Source organism: Rana temporaria, chromosome 7 (genome assembly GCF_905171775.1).
Source record: "Rana temporaria chromosome 7, aRanTem1.1, whole genome shotgun sequence".
In the NCBI taxonomy this organism is placed as follows: Eukaryota; Metazoa; Chordata; class Amphibia; order Anura; family Ranidae; genus Rana; species Rana temporaria.
The window spans coordinates 128305403-128329081 of record NC_053495.1 but is presented as its reverse complement, the minus strand read 5'-3'; the positions used below and the strand labels follow the sequence as shown (position 1 = coordinate 128329081).

General features: G+C 42.0%; 1 protein-coding gene across 1 annotated transcript in view; it reads left to right on the top strand.

Moving 5' to 3' along the window:
• PALMD (palmdelphin) overlaps positions 1-23679 on the top strand; it is a 91466-nt gene that overhangs the window by 55867 nt on the left and 11920 nt on the right. The window contains exons 4-5 of the mRNA XM_040359963.1: positions 18228-18342; positions 20238-20262. Of these exons, the coding sequence (XP_040215897.1) occupies positions 18228-18342; positions 20238-20262 (140 nt within the window). The remainder of the gene's footprint in view (positions 1-18227; positions 18343-20237; positions 20263-23679) is intronic.

Below are 23679 nucleotides of genomic sequence, written 5' to 3'. Positions count from 1 at the left end.
GTGCCGGTAAAAGAGGCTTTGAGTGCCGATGGCGGCACTAGTGCCGGGGGTTGCCTACCCCTGTACTACAGTATATACACACAGCTCAGCAGGCATTCCCAGCACACTCCAGCTGTGTCCAAATGACTGAATCCCGTGTGCATGCGCAGGATGATGTCCCTGTAATCTGTAAATATAGATGTTATAAACAAGGAATTGTTTCAATTAAAAAGATCAAACTATTGGTTGAGCGTTGTCATCCTACAACATATTAGTCACAGCACTCATATTATTACTACCTTATTTGGAGTTATATAATCCTTCCAATGGACACATTGATTGCTGAGCAACTGTAAAGTGCAATGACCTTTTCATCATCCACCCTATTTGTTAGCCTTTTATTGTTGTTTCATGTTTTCATGCAGTCAGAGTACACATTGTTCAGCATTGAGCACTGATTAACTCCTCCATGTAGATATGCAGCAGGCAGAGCCGAGCAAAGAGTTGCCCACGTTGTATATATCTTGTGGCCACACACATTTCACATCAGTTTCTTTAACCACTTGCTTACTGGGCACATAAACCCCCTTCGGTCCCAGGCAAAATTTCAGCTTCCGGCACTGCGTCGCTTTAACTGACATTTGCCGGTCGGTCGTGCGATGTGGCTCCCAAACAAAATTGACGTCCTTTTTTCCCCACAAATAGAGCTTTATTTTGTTGGTATTTGATCACCTCTGCGGTTTTTATTTTTTGCGCTATAAACAAAAAAAGAGCGACAATTTAAAAAAAATATATATATTTTTTACTTGTTGCTATAATAAATATCCCAATTTTTTTTTTAAAAAACTATTTTTTTTCTCAGTTAAGGCCGATACGTATTTTTCAACGTATTTTTGTAAAAAAAAAAAAAAAATCGCAATAAGCAACTGGTTTGCGCAAAAGTTATAGCGCCTACAAAATAGGGGACAGAATTATGATTTTTTTTCATTATTTTTTTTTTACTAGTAATGGCGGCGATCTGCGATTTTTATTGGGACTGCGATATTGCGGCGGACGTATCGGACACTTTCGACACAAATTTGGGACCATTCACATTTATACAGCGAGCAGTGCTAAAAAAATGCCCTAATTACTGTATAAATGTGACTGGCAGGGAAGGGGTTAACACTAGGGGGTGAGGAAGGAGTTAACTGTGTAGCCTGGGTGTGTTCTAACTGTGTGGGGGGAGGGGGGTGACTGGGGGAGGTGACTGATGCTGTGTCTCTATGTACAAGAGACACAGATCGGTCTCCTCTCCTCTAACAGCACGTAGAGCTCCACGTCCCTGCTGTTACCGGCTGTGTCACCGACGATCGCGTGTACCCGGCGGACATCGCGGCCGCCAGGTACACGCATCGGGTCCCCAGCAATGCGGCGGCACAGTGGTTACCCGCTGCGCACCCCCCAGTGGCGAGCGCGGGTAATGCATTTCAAATGACGTCCAAAGACGTCCAGTTGGCACCTGAGAACCGCGCTGTTGACGTCTTTTGTCAATAGCGCGGGTCTCAAGTGGTTAAAGTAGATCTAAAGCCAAAACTTAGTTCTAAGCCCCACACACACTATCAGTTCTCCTGCAGGTTTTTCTCTTCAGGTTTACCAAAACCATCTAATATGAGGTCAAACCTTAAGGCCTCGTACACACGACCGTTTTCCTCGACAGAATCCATCAAGAAACTTGGTGGCAGAGCTTTTTTGCCGAGGAAAACGGTTGTGTGTACGAGGCCTCAGGCCTCACACACACGACCGAGGAATTCGTCGTAAATGAAACATCGTTTTCCTCGACGAGTTCCTTGTTAGGCTTGTCGAGAATCTTGACAAGCTTTCTTTGCGTACACACTGTCAAGACCAAATCTCGTCGTTCTCAAACGCGGTGACTTAAAACATGTACGACGGCACTATAAAGGGGAAGTTTGATTCCACTGGCGCCACACTTCTGAGCATGTGCGGGTTTCTAAGCATACACACGAACATGTTTCTTGTCGAAAACCAGCCCGACGAGGAAATTGAGACTCCCGTCGAGGACAAAGAGAACTTGTTCTCTTTTTTTCTCATGGAGTTCCACGACAGTTTTCTCGATGAAAAACATACACACGACCGTTTTCCTCTGCAAAAAAGCTCTGCCACCAAGTTTCTTGATGGATTCTGTCGAGGAAAACGGTCGTGTGTACGAGGCCTCGGAGTTTCAATTTGTATTCAATCAGGCAGGCACTTGCATTACATGGTTTTGGTAAACCCGAAGAGAAAAACCTGCAGGAAAACTGATAGTGTGTATGGGGCTAGAGTAAGGAATGGTTAAAGCTGGATGCCACTAGAAGGTATGCTTGGTATCTGGCACCAAGCAGTCAGTAGCAGATCCTTTAAGTTCTCCATGGTTTGGACTTGTGTTTCTTACACATCCTACAGATACCCGATTGGATTGAGATCTGGAGAATTTGGCGGTCAAGTCAACACCTCAAACTCGTTATTGTGTTCCTCAAACCATTCTTGGACCATTTTTGCAGTGTGGCAGGGTGCATTATCCTGCTGTAAGAGGCCAATGCCACCAGGAAATATTGTTTCCAGGAAGGGGTGTACTTGGTCAGCAACAATGTTTAGGTAGGTGGTACAAGTCAAGTAACATCAATGGCAGGACCCAAGGTTTTTCCAGCAGAACATTGCCCGAAGCATCACACTGTCTTCCCTAGCTCCCCTTCTTCCAATACTGCATCCTGGTGCCATCTCTTCCCAGGTAAGCGAAGCGCACTCCCCCGACCATCCACATGGTGTAAAAGAAAACATGATTCATCAGACTGCTGACCTTCTCCTGGGGTATACAGGAGTTCAGTTCGTTCTGCACTTCTTATGACCCACTTTGAGCCAACAGTGGACTAAAGCCTGCTGTCAGCTGACGTCACAGGTTCTGAAAAGATCTCAACCATTTACTGTAGATGCCTGGACCAGCAGCTGGCTCAGCCTCTCAGTGATCTGCCCAGAGCCTGAGCCAGCCACTCCCACCCCCTCCACAGCCCAGCATTCCAGTGAGCGCTGGAGGGGCATAGCAAAGAGCCGGTGACTGGCGGTCACCATCTCACTACAGCCTGCAGACCAAGAGCTGAGCGACCAGTAGTGTTTGATCGTTCAGTTCTCATAGAGCCCGCGGAGGACAGATGCAGCTTCGCATCGATGCTGCATCCACCTATTTCTTTTTTTTTTTTAAGCCCAAACTTCTCTTTTAATCTGTCAGTGGTCATACATTTATGGCTGCTGTATGTCATAGTAAGAAAATGTATAATGTAACAATTCAAAGAGAGAAACAGTGGTCACTTTTATTTGTCCCATCAGCAATCTCTAGAATTGTTATTTTGTATCTGACATTATGTCTTTCTTCATGCTCATCAGCTCCATCTAGTGGCCACAATGCAATATTTTACTACTTTAATTAGTTCAGAAGAGAAAATAGCATCTGTTTCAGATTCCAAATGGATGAATGGCTATGCAAATTATTATTTTTTATAAATAGACCCCTAAGTGTTATATATATTAAGCACACATTATAGAAAAAATAAGTTGTAAAGCTAATAATGTTTTTAAATGAAAAGCCTTACTCACAGTCTGAGAACTACGATTGTAAATAATAAAAGAGCGGTATTTGTATAGGCACCTAAACTTTGGACTCCATCTAAAAAACTTTTTATCTCCTTTGGAAAGTGTGGGAAAGGGTTAAAACTTTTGTCACACTGATTTTCTGTAGTGTCCCTGTTGTAGAGATTGCCCTGACTTTTTGTCACAGTGATAGTGAATATTGGTTCAAATCCCAACAGGGAAACAACACAGTAGAACTTATAATTATTTCCTATTCTATTTAAAATGGAAAAAAAAAAGATGAGTTTGATTCACACTTTTATGGACACATTTACCTTAAAGAGGACCTGCAGTCTGCTCACATAATTTGAAATAACAACATCTTTGCCATTCTGAAGCTTCCCTCCAACCACTTTGCATATTATTTTATATATACTGTGATTCTGTACTTGCCAAATATGCTGCAGAAATCTCCCTCCACCAAGTCTGGCTGCAACCATTTTAACTGTGGGCAGCTGAAGCTGCTGCCTGTTCACTTCCTGGATTTACACAGACACACAGAGGCAAACCTCCCGCTCTGTAGCTCTCATTGGCCCTCTTATTACTCATCCCCCTTCCCTTTCTGGCAAACTCTGACAAGAGTGAGACTGAGAGCTGTGCATGATGTCATAAGCCTAGGCTTTTTACCAGACAAGAAACAGGAAGAGGGCTGTATAAGGTATTTACTGGCAGAAAAAAACTGTTTTACTATCCAAATATAAAACAACAAGGGAAGAAGATTTACTAGATGGAAAGTTTAAAATATGACTGAAGTTCCACTTTAAATGAAGTGCATCAAGACACCACAATTTCTGTTCATTCCCATGGATATCTAGGAAATATCATAGGAAATCATGTTAAATGGACTGTAGTGCATTTCTGCAAACTGCAAAACGCACTAAAAAATGCATGGGTACGAACCTAGGGTAAAGCACCAACCAGGACCGCTTTGAAGAAAAAAGGCTGTTTGTAAAAGTCCATAATGAAGCTCTCAGGAGCAGGAGAATCGATTATAGGGGGAGGGGTTATATAAAGAACAAGTTCACTAAAAGCAGATTTGTCTTTGCGATTGGATTGACACTGTGGCTTTCTGTTGTGATGCGTTAAAACACACGCCTATGAATGGGCTACCAATATACCACAATAGAGAAAAATAACCACAGTGCTGCCCATCAGTGCCACCTATCCATGCTGCCTATCAGTGCCACCTATCAGAGCTCATCGGTGCTGCATGTCAGTGCTGCCTATCAGTGCTGCATGTTAGTGCCTCCTCATCAGTGCCATCTCATCAGTGCCCTTCAGTGCCATCTCATCAGTGTTCAACAGTGCAGTGTAGCCTATCAGTGCCCATCAGTGCAGCCTCATCAGCGCACATCAGTGAAGGAGAAAAACTACCTATTTACAACATTTTCGAACAGAAACAAAGTGAAGAAAAATGAACAGTGGTGATTAAATACCACCAAAAGAAAGCTCTATTTGTGTGAAAAAATTATAAAAAATTATTTTGGGTACAGCATTGCATGACCGCGTAATTGTCAGCTGAAAATTGGCCCGGACAGGAAGGGGGTGAAAGTGCCCTGTATTGAAGTTGTTAATCTAATCCAATGGCTTCCATATTTTCTGAGTCATAGACCCAGAACAAGTATTTTGTGGTTCTTGGGGAATCCTACTACTAAAATTTATTTTTGTTCATCTATACACAGGAGCGGACTGACAACTCATGGGGCCCCAGGACAATAGGAGATTATGGGGCCCCCGGGCAATAGGAGATTATGGGGCCACCGGGCAATAGGAGATTATGGGGCCCCCGGGCAATAGGAGATTATGGGGCCACCGGGCAATAGGAGATTATGGGGCCCCCGGGCAATAGGAGATTATGGGGCACCCGGGCAATAGGAGATTATGGGGCCCCAGGACAATAGGAGATTATGGGGCCCCTGGGCAATAGGAGATTATGGGGCCACCGGGCAATAGGAGATTATGGGGCCCCCGGGCAATAGGAGATTATGGGGCACCCGGGCAATAGGAGATTATGGGGCCCCCGGGCAATAGGAGATTATGGGGCACCCGGGCAATAGTAGATTATGGGGCCCCCGGGCAATAGGAGATAATAGGGCCCCCGGGCAATAGGAGATTATGGGGCCACACAGTATACACACACACACATACGGTATGCTCACACAGACGCACAATATACACACACAGAATACACATACAGACACACAGTACACACACACACACACACACACACACACTGAGAAGGCACGGGAGAGGTGGGGCAGCTATAATCTTGGCATTTTTGGACCAAAAGGTTGTCGGTAAGGGACATTTTAGGGACAGATGTAAAAAAACACAGATTTTTACATACTGTCCCTGGTTTTACTGAGGCTGGCAACCCTGATGGTGCCCCCTAGTGGCATGGGGCCCTCTGGCAATGCCCGAGTGCCCAAATGGTCAGTCCGCCCCTGTCTATACAGTATTACAGGTCAGTAAAGCACGGTGCAGATTTCTATTACTATCTAACTTTATATAGCTGTTCTAGGGTCTTTGAAATGTGTTGGTCATTAGGTAATATTTCCATTCAATGTAATTGTTTTCTGACTATTAGCTCTTGACTATGGGTTACAATTGAGGTATTCATTGAAAGAGTAGTGAGCTTAATGGCCAAGACAAGAACTTTATGATACCACATGTTGGTCAGTTAAAAGTAGCATATTTGTATATAACCACAGTGGCCACTATGATTGTGTTTTTAGTATTGATATTATTTCATTCAGGTGCAAACCAAGTAATTCTGCACTTACTGTATATAGAAAAATGTACAAGAGTAATGCATGGCCAAGCATGTCCCTCGGTTGCAATGGTGGTTGGGGTTGGAACTGAAATCTCCCTCTTGGAGTTGAGTTGAGTGTCAAAGATTTTGGTTTCACAAAGAGATCAGTTTTGGATGGATCCTTCCTCCCTACAGTGTTTGCTTTACAGACTGAATTCAGACAGAAAAGGTGACATTCAATGAGAATCACTGTAAATCACAATAAACTGTGAATCACAATAAACGAATAGGACAGATTTCAGAATTAACAGTAGACATACGCAGTGCCGATCCTGACCTCCCTGGGGCCCTAAGCAAAATGACATGTCACATACTAAAGTTGAGAAGCGGGGGTGTTCTGCTGTCGGAAATCATACATTAAAGTGAAAAGTGGGGGGTGCTGACTTCTTAACTCTTCTCCCATGCAGCCAGCGAGTTGAGAAGCGGGGTGAGGGGCCCAAAATGACTTCTCACCAGGCGGCCTCTAGTAATTTGGGGGGCCCTCCGTAGCTTTGCGGGGCCCTAAGCGGCTTGCATAGTGAGCCTATAGGGCGGATCGGCCCTGGACATATACGGTGGCTTACATTTGGTTTTAGAAAATGGTTAACCCTTCCATGCTATTACATGAAGAGGACAGTCTCTGTCCTGGGTGAACGATTCCTAATTTCAAGAAATACTCATTTACCGATTTCTGAGAATATAAATGTATTTACATACTGTGTGGCATTAGCAAACATTTAATAGCTTGCAATCCATTACTCTTATGCAAAGGTCATCTTGCGCTATTACGGCTTGATGTCAGAACTAATTGTGTTGTCCCTGTACTGTAAATCAACTTGAAGAAATAAATCAAGGTACAAATTGGAGCAGATGCTTCCATCCAGAAAAGTGGGTGTTTACTGTATGTCCGCAGCTCCCGGCCGGACATTGAGACTCAGTGACTCTCAACTACCATTAATAACATGTTCTACTTTTTTGCAGTCTCACAACGGGTGTTTAACCACTTACCCCCCGGACCATATTGCTGCCCAAAGACCAGAGTACTTTTTGCGATTCGGGACTGCGTCGCTTTAACAGACAATTGCGCAGTCGTGCGACGTGGCTCCCAAACAAAATTGGCGTCCTTTTTTTCCCACAAATAGAGCTTTCTTTTGGTGGTATTTGATCACCTCTGCGTTTTTTATTTTTTGCGCTATAAACAAAAATAGAACGACAATTTTGAAAAAAATGAATATTTTTTACTTTTTGCTGTAATAAATATCCCCCAAAAATATATAGAAAAACATTTTTTTTCCTCAGTTTAGGCCGATACGTATTCTTCTACATATTTTTCGTAAAAAAAAATCGCAATAAGCGTTTATTGATTGGTTTGCGCAAAAGTTATAGCGTTTACAAAATAGGGGGTATTTTTATGGCATTTTTATTAATATTTTTTTTACTAGTAATGGCGGCGATCAGCGATTTTTTTTTCGGTATTGCGACATTATGGCGGACACTTCGGACATTTTTGACACATTTTTGGGACCATTGGCATTTTTATAGCGATCAGTGCTATAAAAATGCATTAGATTACTATAAAAATGCCACTGGCAGTGAAGGGGTTAACACTAGGGGGCGGGGAAGGGGTTAAGTATGCCTGGGTGTGTTCTTACTGTGGGGGGGGGGGGTGGCCTCACTAGGGGAAACACTGATTTTCTGTTCATACATTGTATGAACAGAAAATCAGCATTTCCCCTGCTGACAGGAACGAGAGCTGTGTGTTTACACACACAGCTCCCGTTCCCCGCTCTGTACCGAGCGATCGCGTGTGCCCGGCGGCGATCGCGCCCGCCGGGCACACGCACGGGAGTCGGGGGCGAGCGGGGGGCGCGCGTGCGCCCCTAGTGGCGGCTAATAGGCAGGACGTCCATTTACGTGGTCTCGCCTAGGAGAGCCACCTTGTGGACGTATTTCGGCGGTGCAGCGACGGCAAGTGGTTAATAATACATCTCTCCAAATACCAGCTACATTAAACTGACACACGAAGGCAGCTAAAGAAAATATTACTAAAAGGCCCATATCAAAAAAATATTATTATCTGGTACCTGTATGGGGTTATTGCCCACAACAAAAGTATTCAGTAAATTAATTCAGTTTTGTATTCCACTTTTTTTATATATATCACTAAAAGTGGGTGATGTCATAGCTAGAACACAGAGCCTTAAAAAATTATCTTAGTTCCTCTATAAATTGCTCTCACGCCCACAAGATCTACTTGTCATACACAATACATCAAAACGTGGGCATTTTTGTCTAGTTTCAGGCAATGTGCTCAGTTTTGTGATAAGCCTTTTACTTTTGGCTGGTTGAGCTTTCAAATGACAATAGTTCTACACTTTCTTTCATTGACTGTTCTGTATAAAATTCTTTAAAACCTTTAAATATTCCACATATTTTATAAATTAGTGGTGTTGTTATTTATTTATTTTTTTATGAAATTCATGTTTATTTTAAAACCATTCCTACTTTTCCAACTATTCTCACTTCTTCAACTTTTTCTTACGAATTTAAAGCGGGGGTTCACCCTATTAAAAAAAAAAAAAAAAAATTTTTATTCTAGCATTACATTCGGCATCGTAGCGCGAGCTACAGTATGCCGGTCTTACATTTTTTATCCCCGTACTCACTGTGCTATTCCACATTGAAGATTCCGGGGAATGGGCGTTCCTATGGTGAGAGAAGGTGATTGACGGCCGGCCCTGGCACGTCACGCTTCTCCGGAAATAGCCGAAATAGGCTTGGCTCTTCACGGCGCCTGCGCATAGCCTGTGCGCAGGCGCCGTGAAGAGCCGAGACCTACTCCGGCTGTCTTCGGGGAGCGTGACGTGCCAGAGCCGGCCGTCAATCATCCTCCCTCTCCATAGGCACGCCCATTCCCCGCGGGAGTCGGAATCTTCAATGATCAATAGCACAGTGAGTACGGGGATAAAAAATGTAAGACCGGCATACTGTAGCTCGCGCTACGATGCCGAATGTAATGCTATAATGATGTTAAGGAGGGTGAACCACCGCTTTAAGCTATTCATCCAGTTAGATTTAGCAATTCAGCTATTCAGCATTCCCACACATTTTCTGCAGGAAATGCATTTTCTAGTTTGGTTTAAACCCTTTTTTAAAAAAATAAAAATTATTCACCGGGTGATAACACTGCATATATACACTAAAAAACCGCGCTAACACAACACCATAAATATAGGCAGCGGCTAGCGTGTGATGACAAGAAAAATAAACAATAACACTGCATGATTTCACGGCAACATGAACAGTGTTTTCGCCCCAGTAATAGGATATGAAAAAATAACAATTCTACTGGCAGGTTTAGAAAGTAATACAACTATTTTATGGAGAGATATAGAAAAAGAAAAGCCACTGTGATAATGCTAGTGGCAGAGTACATCTTAAAAGACATTTTTGATATTTTCCAAAGTTAGATTTAATTACAAAGTATTGTTTATGTTCATTTTTGCATGGCTGATTTCTCAGTTCTTTTTTTGTCTTTATTTTTTTAGTACATTTTTTCTTTAGTAGGCATAGATTTTGATAGCTATTTGATGCGTTCCCTAATATGAGATAAGTGGTGGCGCATGTATCACTGATTTATCCTATAAAGCCAAAGCTTCTATAATCCTGTGATTTAGCAGGCTGATTGTTTCAGTCTCCAGGACTCATGAGGATTATTTGTTCATACTCCTGGCTGTTTAATCTTTAACCAGAACTGTGCTTTCCTCGCTGAGGGTAACTGGTCAGCATGTGAAAGGGAACAATATATAATACTTTTTCAGTTGTGGGAAGAACAAGGCAGGTTTTGATTACAGCCTTAATTGCAGTCCATTACTCTGGAGATATTCCCATATACAGGTGAAACTCGACAAATTTGAATATCGGGCAAAGGTTATTTTATTTCACTAAGACAACTTAAAAGGTGAAACTAATATTTTAGATAGACTCATTACATGCAAAGCAATATAGTTCAAGCCGTGATTTGTCATAATTGTGATGACATACCACACCACAGTGACAAATCAATCTCCTTACCAGAAAGAGATAAGAAATAAGAGCATATACCAATTCTGTCATCAACTCCAACATCGGGCTCAATTGATGGATGTATACTGTGGCAGCATCATAGGGCAGACGGACATGTCCGATGAAAACGGTCCGCGGACCGTTTTCATCAGACATGTCCGCTGGCGGATTTTGGTCTGATGGCTGTACACACCATTAGACCAAATTTCCCGCGGACAGCGAACGCGGTGACGTGGCCGTGCCGTCACGATGACGCGGCGACGTGCGCGACCCTGGAAGGTCAATGCTTCCACGCATGCATCGAATCACTTTGACGCATGCGAGGGCTTTCGGCCGAGGGGACATGTCCGGTGAGTCGTACAGACGACCGAACATGTCCGACGGACAGGCTTCCAGCGGACATGTTTCTTAGCATGCTAAGAAACATTTGTCCGCTGCAAAACGGTCCGATCCGCCGGAAAATTGTCCGGTCGGCCGTACAGACGACCGAACATGTCCGGCCGTACAGACGACCGAACATGTCCGCGGAAACTGGTCCGCGGACCAGTTTCAGCAGACATGTTCGGTCGTGTGTACGAGGCCTTATGCTACACAGTTATGTAAAGAAGTGTAAACTTCATCAACAGGAGAAGAGTTGTTCTCTAAGGGCAGCACAAAAGAAACAAGAAGGTCACATGTGTCCCAAAAACACCAGTTTAACATGTCTGTGCTAGATGACACAAGTGCCTGAAGCAGTCAGATTGTGCGTACCCAACCTCCTTCCGTATAAAGTGTTGCTACAAAAAATGGGTCAGGGCACTGCCTAAAATACTTAAAACACTTTTGGGTAGGGCTCTTTCCCTGTTGTGGGAAAGAGTGTGATTCAGAATTCTCACTTATGTAAAACATAGAAGAGTGATGGCAGGAAAAGTGGTCCATTAATGCCTCTTACACACGGTCGGAATTTCCGATGGAAAAAGTCAGACAGAATTTTTTTATCGGATATTCAGTCCGTGTGTATGCCCCATCGGACTTTTTCCGTCGGAAATTCCGACTGACTTAGTCTTCCTAAGTCAGTCGGAATTTCCGACGAAAAAAGTCCGATGGGGCATACACACGGACTGAATATCCGATAAAAAAAATCTGGGAAAGCTGCCATGACAGCTTTTGGCCTGGAAAACTGGCCGTGTGTATGCTCCATGGCAGTTTCCCCCGACAGGAAAACCGACAGGAATCCCAGCGTGAAAAATTAGTGGTCTTTTTCCCAGCAGTTTTCCTATAGGAAACACTGCAGTGGAGCATACACACGGCCGGGTTTCCCAGCCGAAGCTCTCATGGCAGTTTTCCTGCCAGGAAAACCGGCCGTGTGTAGGGGAAAAAAGCTGCCGAGCCGGTTCTCAGCTTTCCCCTCGGGTATCCTGGCGGTAAGAAGTCCACCGGGAAACTTGTACGTCTGTACGGGGCATCAGAGTTTTTGCAATATTGGCTTACAGTATATATTCTCATAAAGCAAATTTCACACTTATAATAACAAGTTGCATTTTGAGAACACTAGTTGAGCACAGTTTTTATTGTAGATTTTCGAGGCTTTATTAGTTGTAGCATCAGTACAAGGTTCTGAGAACCGAGATACCTTAAACAAGCAGTGTTATTATTTATATCATTAGGATATAATTATAAAGACTCTTTTGCAATAAGTAGTTTGTTGTGAGAACAAACATATTCATGAACATACAAGGTTTGTCTGGTCTTGTTAGTAGCTTATGATCCCTGTTTCCTCAAACAGAACAATAGAATGCCTTTGTAGGCTTCAAAAGCTGTCCTGTTTAAAAGTGTGATCTTTGGTAGGGAGGTACAAATGCTTATGTATGAACAAGACAAACTGGGGTGTGTGCAGGGAAAATAAAATGATTCTACTCAGATGATGTTTTTTTGTGACTTTGCTGGTGGTCACTGCCTCAGCTCATGCAGAGAAGTCACAAATTGTGTGAACTTAAAGGGGTTGTAAAGGATTTTTTTTTTCATAATAAGCATCCTTTACCTGCAGACATTCCTCTTTTCACTTCCTCATTGTTCGTTTTTGCTCAGAAGTTGCTCTATTTCTTCTCTGTTCTGTTCACTTCCTGCTTGTCTGATTTTACTGACCACCGTGATGGGAGGCTTTACTGCGGTGGTCAGTAACGTGCTCGTCCCCTCCTGGGAACTACATCTGTGCGGCAGGACGCTCTCTACGTGTTAGAGACTTCAAGGAGGTGTGAATTACGGGGTGTGCCGCAATTCATACTGGGAAATGTAGTTCTTACATGAACGAACGATGCAAACCAGGAAGTGAATGAGAGAACAGAAACTAGAATGCCGGAGGTGATATAGATGAAGGAATTTAATAGGTATTTACTTGTTTTTTAACAGAATCATTACACTATTCTGTCTGTCTACCTTGCAGACATTAATTTTAGGCAAAACATGTTTTTCCTTTACAACTCCATTAATTTGACTACTCCCTTCTGTTACTATGTACTATTTACTGGTGAAAACAAGGCTCTTTCTGGGAGCTATGCTTCTCTTAGGAAAGGTTTTGGGATCTTGCTCTTAAAGAGGCGCTCCAGGCTCTCCCCAAAAAATTTAAGTCAGCAGCTACAAACACTGTAGCTGCTAACTTTTAATATAAGGACACTTACCTGTCCAGGGATCCAGCGATGTCGTCATCCAAGCTGGTTCTTCAATCAATTTTAGGTACAGATGCCAGCATCTCTAGTAAGGGAAACAGGAAGTGAAGCCATGCCGTTTCACAGCAGGTTTTTTACTGCACATGCACAAGCCGCGCTGCGTCTTGTGAATGGTCCCATAGTCTTCTGGGACTGGTGATGTGTCTCAGAAGACTGTGGTGGAAGGAGGGGAGACCAAACTTCCGGCTCAAATTGCCGTGGCGATCTGAGACAGAGGTGGGAGCGGGTACCTGTCAAAACCAGTGCCAAATGTGGCGGCGGAGAGGGGGAGAGTGCAAATAAGTAGAACTTCCCCTTTTGGGTGGAGCTCCGGTCACAGTAAACCATAACAGTCCATCCTATATTAGATCATAACAATTTAATTTTAAGCAAATGTAACTGTAATAATAATTTAATTACAACTAATTTAATTACCTTTGAAAATCTTAATTGCTTTTAACTGTTGTGTTTACAATGTACTGTAGTTTTGAAGAATATTGCACATGCTATGTGACAAGCAGGGCCGATCCTAGGGTCACAGGCGCCTGGGTGCAGAAATATTTTTGGCGCCCCCACATGGGCGTCGTCATTTTACTAACTCCTCCCCTTTACAAATGTTTCAATGGCAATGACACAACCACAGAGATGCTCCCCCCACAAAGTCTTCATTACCCTGGGATCCTTACATGATCTCTTAACAATAAACAAAATACAGGAAGAGAAGCAGAGCACTTTATTGGGAGATGGAGGGGGCCTCTGTGATGGACACAGAGAGGGCTTCTGTTAGAGAGTCTGTTGGATGTTCGGCGCCCCCACCTCTGCAGGCGCCTGGGTGCAATGCACCCTGTGCACCCTGCCTAGGATTGGCCCTGGTGACAAGGTGGGGAAATAAACCTACCAAATGTCCTCTAGTTACCTTTCTAATTTAATAGATTTTTTCGGAAAATACAATAATACTCCAACTTAACTTCATACAAGCTACCAATTTATGTGTCCAATGAGAGCTGCTGACACCTGAAGCCCCGTACACACGACCGTGTTTCTCGGCAGAATTCAGCCAGAAACTGGATGGGAGCCGTATTCTGCCGAGGAAACCGGTCGTGTGTACACTTTTGGCCGAGGAAACCGACGAAGGAACTGTGTTTTGCTCGTCGAGTTTCTCAGACGTGTGTACGGGGCCTAACACGTTCCCATATATACAGTTGTGCTCATAATTTTAAATTCCCTGGCAGAATTTATGATTTCTTGGGCATTTTTCAGAGAATATGAATGATAACACAAAAACTTTTCTTTCACTCTTTTAATGGTTAGTGTTTGGCTGAAACTATTTATTATCAATCAACTGTGTTTACTCTTTTTAAATCATAATGACAACAGAAATTACCCAAATTACCCTGATCAAAAGTTTACATGCCCCAGTCCTTAACCTCCCTGGAGGTATTCCCGAGTGTTGCCCGGGGTGAATTTTCAGTACCAAAAGCGGTAACCCTGAGCCACACTTGGGATCGCATCGCAGGATCCAGGCAAAGATACTTACCTTGTACCCTGGATCTTGCGATGTCTCCCCGCTGTGTGTGCGAGCTGTCTCCTCTGCTCGATTCATCACAGTGCCCGAGTGCCGAGCTCCGTTCCCTGCGAGTGTCGCGATGCACGGGGATGGAGCATAGCACCAAATTCAAAAAGTTAAAAACACACAATACATACAGTACACCGTAATCTTACAGATTACATTACTTTATCAAATTATTTCACATCTCTTTTGTCCCTAGTGGTTTGTCCAGTGCCCTGCATGCAGTTTTTATTATAAATACTGTTCTTTCTTACTAGAAAACTGGATTGTCCATAGCAACCAAAAAGCGTCCCTTTAAATCAAAAGTGGTTTTAGACCAGCTAGAAAACAGCGATAATAAATTAGAATCACTTGCAGAATAGAGGGATAGTGATTTGTGGGGAAATTTGTCATCAAACACTGAAAGTAATGACAGCGACAATTCTGTAACTGGGCAAATTTCAGTGTTTTTGATTTGATTAAATTGTTCATTCATTAATTTTTATTATTATTATATTATTATTTGTTATAATTATTTATAGTTATTTATGATATTATAATTTATGATTTCGTGTTTCAAACTTTATTATACCCGGGATGTCTACTAGACTCTTGTTTGGACAGATTTAAGTGAGTTATTCCTAAGAATTACAGGCCTACAATATAAAACGCCAAATTTCCATGCAAAACATTGTACTGCTTTAAGCATCAAAAATATAATCATACCGCCAGGGAGGTTAATACTGTGTATTGCCCCCTTTAACATCAATGACAGTTTGAAGTATTTTGTGGTATTTGTGGATGAAGCTCGTTAGCTTCTCAGATGGTAAAGCTGCCCATTCCTCTTGGCAAAAAGCCTCCAGTTCCTGTAAATTCTTGGGCTGTTTTGCATGAACTGCATATTTGAGATCTCCCCAGAGTGGCTCAATGATATTGAGGTCAGAAGACCGAGATGGCAACTCCAGAACCTTCACTTTATTCTGTTGTAGCCAATGACAGGTCAACTTGGCCTTGTGTTTTGGATTATTGTCATGTTGGAACGTCCCATGCGCAGCTTCCTGCCTGACGAATGCAAGTCTTCCTCCAGTATTTTTTGATAACATACTGCATTCATCTAGCCATCAATTTTGACCAAATTTCCTGTGCCTTTGCAGCTCACACATCCCCAAAACATCAGCGATCCATCACCGTGTTTCATAGTATGAATGGTGTACCTTTCATCTTAGGCCTTGTTGACTCTTCTTCAAAAGTAGAGTTTATGGTTGTGGTCAAAAAGTTAAATTTTGGTCTCATCACTCCAAATGACTTTGTGCCAGAAGTTTTGAGGCTTGTCTCTGTGCTGCTTGGCGTATTGTAAGCGGGATACTTTATGGCATTTGCGTAGTAATGCCTTTTTTCTGGAGACGTGTATTTCACCTGAAGGTATTTGTGGGTTTTCTTTGCATCCCAAATAATTTTCCTGGCAGGTGTGGCTGAAATTTTAGTTGGTCTACCTGGCCGTGGTTTGGTTTCAACAGAACCCCTCATTTTGCACTTCTTGATTAGAGTTTGAACACTGCTGACTGTCATTCCTTGGATATCTTTTTATATCCCTTTCCTATTTTATACAGTTCAACTACCTTTTCCCACAGATTCTTTGACAATTCTTTCGCTTTGCCCATGACTCAGAATCCAGAAATGATAGTGCAGCACTGGATGAAAGATGCAAGGGTCTGTCAGGAGTCCAGAAACTCATTGATATTTACACTCACACACTAATTACAAGCAAACAGATCACAGGCACGAATGGTTACCTTTAGTACCCTTTGTGTCAACTTGTGTGCCTGTTATCAGGCTAAAATCACCAGGGTATATTAACATTTGATCAGGCTCATTTGGATAATTTCTGTTGCCATTATGATTTAAAAAAGAGTAAACACAGTTGATTGATAATAAATGGCTTCAGCCAAACACTAACCATGACTGAAAGAAATGTTTTTGTGATATCATTCTTATCATATTCTCTGAAAAATGTCATATCATATTCTCTGAAAAATGGCCAAGAAATCATAAATTCTGCCAGGGTATGTTAACCTTTGAGCACAACTGTATATGTGCAACCTTAATAAATAAAAATATTGTGTTGCGCTATTAAATTAAACACTCTTAATTGCGTTCTAAATTAGTGAATAAATTCCCCCGTGTATTAATTACACCATCTCCTATTAGATAATGTGCTCTTGGCTATGTTAACATTGGTGAAGTATTAGTAACAATCCTTGGCAATCATCTTGTGATCCAAATAAACATATATGCCAATATATAAATCAAATAATAAATAAAAAAGTATAGAACATACGGTATATTAAAGAAAAAAGTCCAAACAACAATATCACACAAATAGTCTTTCAAACAATGCCTTCTCCTCATACAAGTGTCCTCCTTGTGTGTATGCCCTTGCAGTGTAAATTTAATATAATTGGCTCGTGCTCCCCCACCATCACATATTGGTTCGCCTGATAGCATGTGACTTTACAAGTACTTACAGGACTTATAGGTATATTTTAAAGGTTCTCCTTCTTCCTATGTATAGATCCCCTCATAGAATGTCAGTGTTAGCCGTGGCACAATAGAAAGGAAGAAAATCACCACAATCGTCCTTATAACGTTTAAAAGAATTAAATATTTTTATTTAAAATCCATACAATTTACTCACAATTTGTAGGTGCTTACAGTGCACTATACTACTCCTGCATAGTTTAAAATCATCTGTGTCCAAGTCACTGAAACACGACACCAGCTCAGCAAAATGTGTTAAGTATCGTCTCCTTCTGATACTCAGCGTTGTGATGTCAGTATGCCCCTCCCCTACGTGTTACGCCATATGGTCACATGGCTTCCTTAGGGGGATTCCTCCAAATAAAGCTTGTTCTAACCAATACAGGAGATGGATATTACAGGTTAATAATGCAGATATATATATATATATATATATATATATATATATATATATATATATATATATATATATATATAGATATATATATATATATAGATATATATATATATATATATATATATATATATATATATATATGTAAGGATATTAAAACACAAGCATAGAGGAGAGGTAGGGATCCCTCTAGAAGAGTAGGGAGCTTAGTAGGTGTACTTATGGCGCTGCTTGTACTTCTATATCTTCCAAAGTTGTGGCATCATAATATGCTTAAACCACACAGGAATGTACCTAACAAATCTTTAAATATGGAGGCAAGAAATGTATCTTACGTACTTGCTGTGTCATGTTTATGACAGTGATAAATGCAGTGTGTTCTAGGAGCATGCTTTAACCATTGATACTGATATGCAAACTTCCTCTGAGAGTCAAGTTCACTGCAGGTCTCTTTAGGCCAATCTCCAGGAATAGCAGGAATGCAAGAGCATTAAATATCAGAATTTAAAATATTTGAATACATTTGTCTAGCACATTACATGGGGATTCACTGCTATCTATTTACAGACTAGATCAAGAGATTGACAATCTTGAGACGCAAGAAACACAACTGTCTGCCAAGGAAGTACAGGTCTTACAGAGACTGAAGTCTGTGGAGAGAACTACAGAGGATATCATAAAGGTATGTAAAGGCTTACCAGTAAAATGGTATGGTCAATCTAAGCTTTATGCCCAGGGTTACAATTCCAATTGTTTGCATAAAGCCAGAAAACTGCAGGAAATATTTCAAATATGAGCATCCATGGATGGGGGGTGGTAGGGGACTCTTAGCTCATAGAAAACAAAGGCGCCACCAAGTGGAAATATTTCAAGTATAGCCTTTCCCCTTGACCTCTCACCCTAATATGTGTGTAGCCAAGAGCCATGTTACCACATCATGAGCAACCATCAAGTTAACTGCTCCATTCCAGCAGGAAGGGTATATTCACTGGGTCCATCTGATTGGCTGTTGCCCTCAATTTGAAGTCAAAGGAGGATCCAGCATGCAGCCAGACTTTCAGGATAGAGTTCTTATGGTTCTTGCCTACACAGATATAGGTATGTGGAAATGTGTGTCCATTCAGCTAAAAGAGCTTTTGTGAAGTCAGGTATTGATGTTGAATGAGAAACCCCTGGCTCACAATTCATCCCAAAGATGTTCAGTAGGGTTGAGGTCTTTCCAAGCCAGTCGAGTTCCTTCTCACAAATTCATCAAAATATGTCTTTATGGCTGGCTTTGTGCACAGTAATGTTGAAACAGGGACAAAGTTGTCCACATTTTACAAAATGCCAATGTTCTGTATGCTGTAACATAACACTACCCTTCACTGAACACAGGAACGAAAATATAGATGTTGCCACAGCTTTTATATTATTAACATAACTTCCCAATATGGATCCCTTTAGGGTATTTTATCAAAATGTATTATTTTCAGAGACTTGATTTGGAGAAACAAAACTTGCAGGATTAATTTGAGCTCCTACGGTACCCCAAAACGTCAGGAGGCCTTGCAGCCCCAAATGCCAGAGGGTATTTTATTGCTGCCCAACTACAGAATCTGACAGGCTGGCACCGTGGGAACCACTGTACCCCATCTTTCAAAATACAGTAAAACCTTGGTTTGAGAGTAACTCGGTTTAAGAGCATTTTGCAAGACAAGCAAAATGTTTTAATAAATTTTGCCTTAAACAAGCAATGTCTTGATATAAAGGTAGCGTCGTGTCACAACTGAGTATAAAAGAGTGGAAACACTCTAAGACAGGAAGTGTGTTAGGCCTTGTACACACGACCGAACATGTCCGCTGAAACTGGTCCGTCGGACCAGTTTCCGCGGATATGTTCGGTCGTGTGTAGGGCCGTCCGGACAATTTTCCGGCCTAGCGGACAGGTTTCCAGCGGACAAAAGTTTCTTAGCATGCTAAGAAACTTGTCCGCTGGAAGCCTGTCCGTCCGACATATCCGCTGGTTAGTACACCTAACCAGCGGACCGAAATCTCCCGCATGCGCCGAATGGATTCGACGCATGCGTGGAAGCATTTTACTTCCTGGTTTGCGGACGTGGCGGCGTCTCAACGTCACCGCGCAGTCTGTCCGCGGGGATTTCGGTTTGATGGTGTGTACAGCCATCAGACCAAAATCTCCCATCGGGCATGTCCGATGAAAACGGTCCGCGGACCGTTTTCATCGGACATGTTCGATCATCTGTACGAGGCCTTACTGGCAGTATCACCAGATGCAAAGAAAAGAAAAAAAAGACCTAAAAGAAGAATACAAATGCAACCACCACATCTAAGGACTAGCAAGCTGTAATATATAACTTTTTTGTTTTTGGGTTTAATACTGATTTAGTAAACTTAAAAAAAAGCACACAAAAACATGATTTAATACAATACCTGTTTTATTAAAAAATAAACGTCACAATATAGAAGTTTTTTGATCATCTTTTTTTGTCAAAGACATTTTTGCTTATAAGAGTGAAACTGTTTGTGGACAGGGCTTGGATATACATTTTAATCTAGCTATCTTAATTATTGCAGGCGGTGAAAACAGAAGCTCGAGAAGGTATGTACATGGGTGGTATTTAGTAAATAATATTATTTGTAATGTATGAATGACATTTGTAAGCAGGTGCTTAATATAGTACTGTTGCTGCCTTTGTTAATTATCTCTTTGGGTTAAGTGTATTTTCAGCTGAATCAGTTTCACTATTTAGCTAATGTTGCCCAGCAGAAGTGGTGCTGCCTGGGAGGTAAGGGTTAACACTGTTGCACTGGTTTTCCCGGGCTTTTATGAGAGGTACTGCCCTCTGCTGGAAAACAGATATAAAATGGAAACTGTATCTAGGTCAGGGATTTTTGGTTGCTCTGTGCATGGGTATAAAAAGGAGAGTGGTGATAGGAATGTATTTGCCCCTTGTGGAAGCCTAGTCAGTGTTCCAAGAGATGTGGACTTTGCTGTTAAATGGACTAATGGACTTTTTCACCTGTTTAAGGTATGACCACCTTATGGAGATTAAGGGAGCATCAGGGACACATCTAAAAGGGCATTTCAATGACTTTGTACAGGAATGTATATAGAAAAATGCCTTTGAGAACTGTTCACAAGTTATGTTTAACTACTTCAGTAAAAGAACTTTGATGGTACTTAAATAGCTTGATCTAAAGTCGGATGCAAGCATGGTGCATCCAAGGAACAGGGCTTAGCAAGGGATGGAGATGAGTTAGTAAAGATTCTGTACAATGGTCTAATGAGCAGAGAAGTTGTCTGGAGGAGGCTATATTGCCATTGCTAATGACTACAGAAACAATTTTGTGTGCATATGCAGCCAGCCAATTGACAAGCGGGTGACGAGGCCCTGGTAGTGAAGAAGCTTGGTGCTTAGGCTCCTTCCTTGGCAACCAGTTCCCCTCATAGTCGGAACAACCTCACGGCACAGGGCATTCCAGGGACCTAGCCTGGGAGACATGGAGGAAGATGTAAGGAGGCCTCAGTAGATGGATAAGCACAGACAATACACACTTGAGCTTCCTAGAATTCAAGTGAATAGGATTACTGAATAGGTCAGCGATACTGGCTTGGAAACGTTGTAAAACTTAGGTGAAGGAGAAGTGTTCTGAAGTGTAATAAGGAATTGTGTCCATAGTGAACAAGGTGAAGTGTTACAAAAGTTACCCACAGATTACAAAGAATTAACTGGAATTTGGAGTACAAAGAGTTCTGGAGGAGAAGCCTCGCTTTCAAGTTGGAGTGCTGCCTTAACTCTGTATCAGTGTGAAAGTTGGCCTCACGCAGCCATTGGGAGCACTAGTGAGAGCACGATCCAGGTCCCACATTTGGGCGCAGAAAGCCTGGCCCACACAATGCATTGGTATTTTTTTGGGCACAGTAATCTTAGGAGTGGTAAATGATAGTTTGAGCCCTCGATAAGGTAACTGCAGCACTGGATCAGTAAAATGTAAATAGAAAAGGATTGATGCTACTTCAGACCAGCCCAGTTAAATAAACGATAGAGAGCTGCCTCTGCCTACATGTCTTCATTAAATAATAAACACATCGGGGCTTAGTTACCCTATGGATTTCCTATTTACATTTACTAACCCCCTGGATTGGTTTTAGGACAAGCCTGCACTGGGGGTCCAAGGTCATCTCTATGGTCTAGGTGATCAGAAGCGAAATCATTACGTGATTTCCTGTTAGGGCAGATGTAAACACTGCCATTTTTATTTTATCTCAAGCTTTCCAGGGTAGTGGAGAGATCTGGGGTCTTATAGATCAAGTCAAGCAGACTACGGACATAGATTACTGGAACCATGTCCTGTGGTCCTGTGTCCTGTGGTCTGATGAAACCAAGATAAACTTATTTGGTTCAGATGGTGTCAAGCGTGTGTGGCGGCAACCAGGTGAGGAGTACAAAGACAAGTGTGTCTTGCCTACAGTCAAGCATGGTGGTGGGAGTGTCATTGTCTGGGGCTGTATGACTGCTGCCGGCACTGAGGAGCTACAGTTTATTGAGGGAACCATGAATATACATATACATATACTGTGAAATACTGAAGCAGAGCATGAGTCCAAGACGACCACTGCATTGCTAAAAAAGCTGAGGGTAAAGGTGATGGACTGTCCAAGCATGTCTCCAGACCTAAACCCTATTGAGCATCTGTGTGGCATCCTCAAACAGAAGGTGGAGGAGCGCAAGGTCTCTAACATCCACCAGCTCCGTGATGTCATCATGGAGGAGTGGAAGAAGACTCCAGTGGCAACCTGTGAAGCTCTGGTGAACTCCATGCCCAAGAGGGTTAGGGCAGTGCTGGAAAATAATGGTGGCCACACAAAATATTGACACTTTGGGGCCAATTTGGACATTTTCACTTAGGGGTGTACTCACTTTTGTTGCCAGTGGTTTAGACATTAACCACTTAAGGACCGCTCACTGTATATACACGTCATTTTTTTAAAGATGGATATCTCGGTAACGGCAGCAGCTGCTGCCACAACCGTGATATCCATCTCTTCAGTGAGCGGTCCTGTCAACAATAACGGTGGTCTCTGCGGCGGACTCGCCGCAAGATCACTATTATCGGCGGCGGGATAGGGGCTCCCGCCGCTCTCCCGCGCCCTCCGCGCTTACCGGAGCCGTCGGCAGCGGTGGAGGTGATCGGGTCCTCTCCCCTGCTCGGCTGGGATACGAGTGAGGGCAAGATGGCCCCCACCTGTCCCCATAGCATAGCAGGGCGGAAGTGACGTCAAAACGTCACCTCCGCCCATGCTTCCTAAAGCAATATTTTCTGGTTGTGATTTTTTCAAATTACCATTTTTTTTTTTAATTTTAGATTAAATATGAGATCTGAGGTCTTTTTTACCCCAGATCTCATATTTAAGAGGACCTGTCATGCTTTTTTCTATTACAAGGGATGTTTACATTCCTTGTAATAGGAATAAAAGTGATTCATTTTTTTTTTTGTGTAAAAATCAATAAAAATAAATAAGAAAACAAACAAGTGTAATTTCTTCAGTGTTGTCACATGAAAAGATAAAATAAAAAACAAAAATCTGAGGGGCGTACTCAATTTTCTATATATATATATATATATATATATATATATATATATATATATATATATATATATATATTATATATATGTTTCGGGATTCCAAGTAATTTTCTAGCAAAAAAAAAATGCAGATTTTTAAATTGTAAACAAAATGTGTCAGTATAGGCCTCATCTTCAAGTGGGTCATTTTCACCCCAGCGCTTCATTTTTTTTTTTTTTTACAATGCTTATACAGTAGATATGGAGATGAACAAGGATTTGTTTTAAAGTGGTTTTACTTCTTGTGCAAAATATGTAAATATTTTAGCATGCATGATCTTTGCACAGGTCCATTTTAATCGTTTTAGAAGGAAGAAAGTCAATGGGGTCAGGTTAAGAATTAGGAATGGGATAGATGTCATGGCATTTTTTAGGCACATGGTTTGAT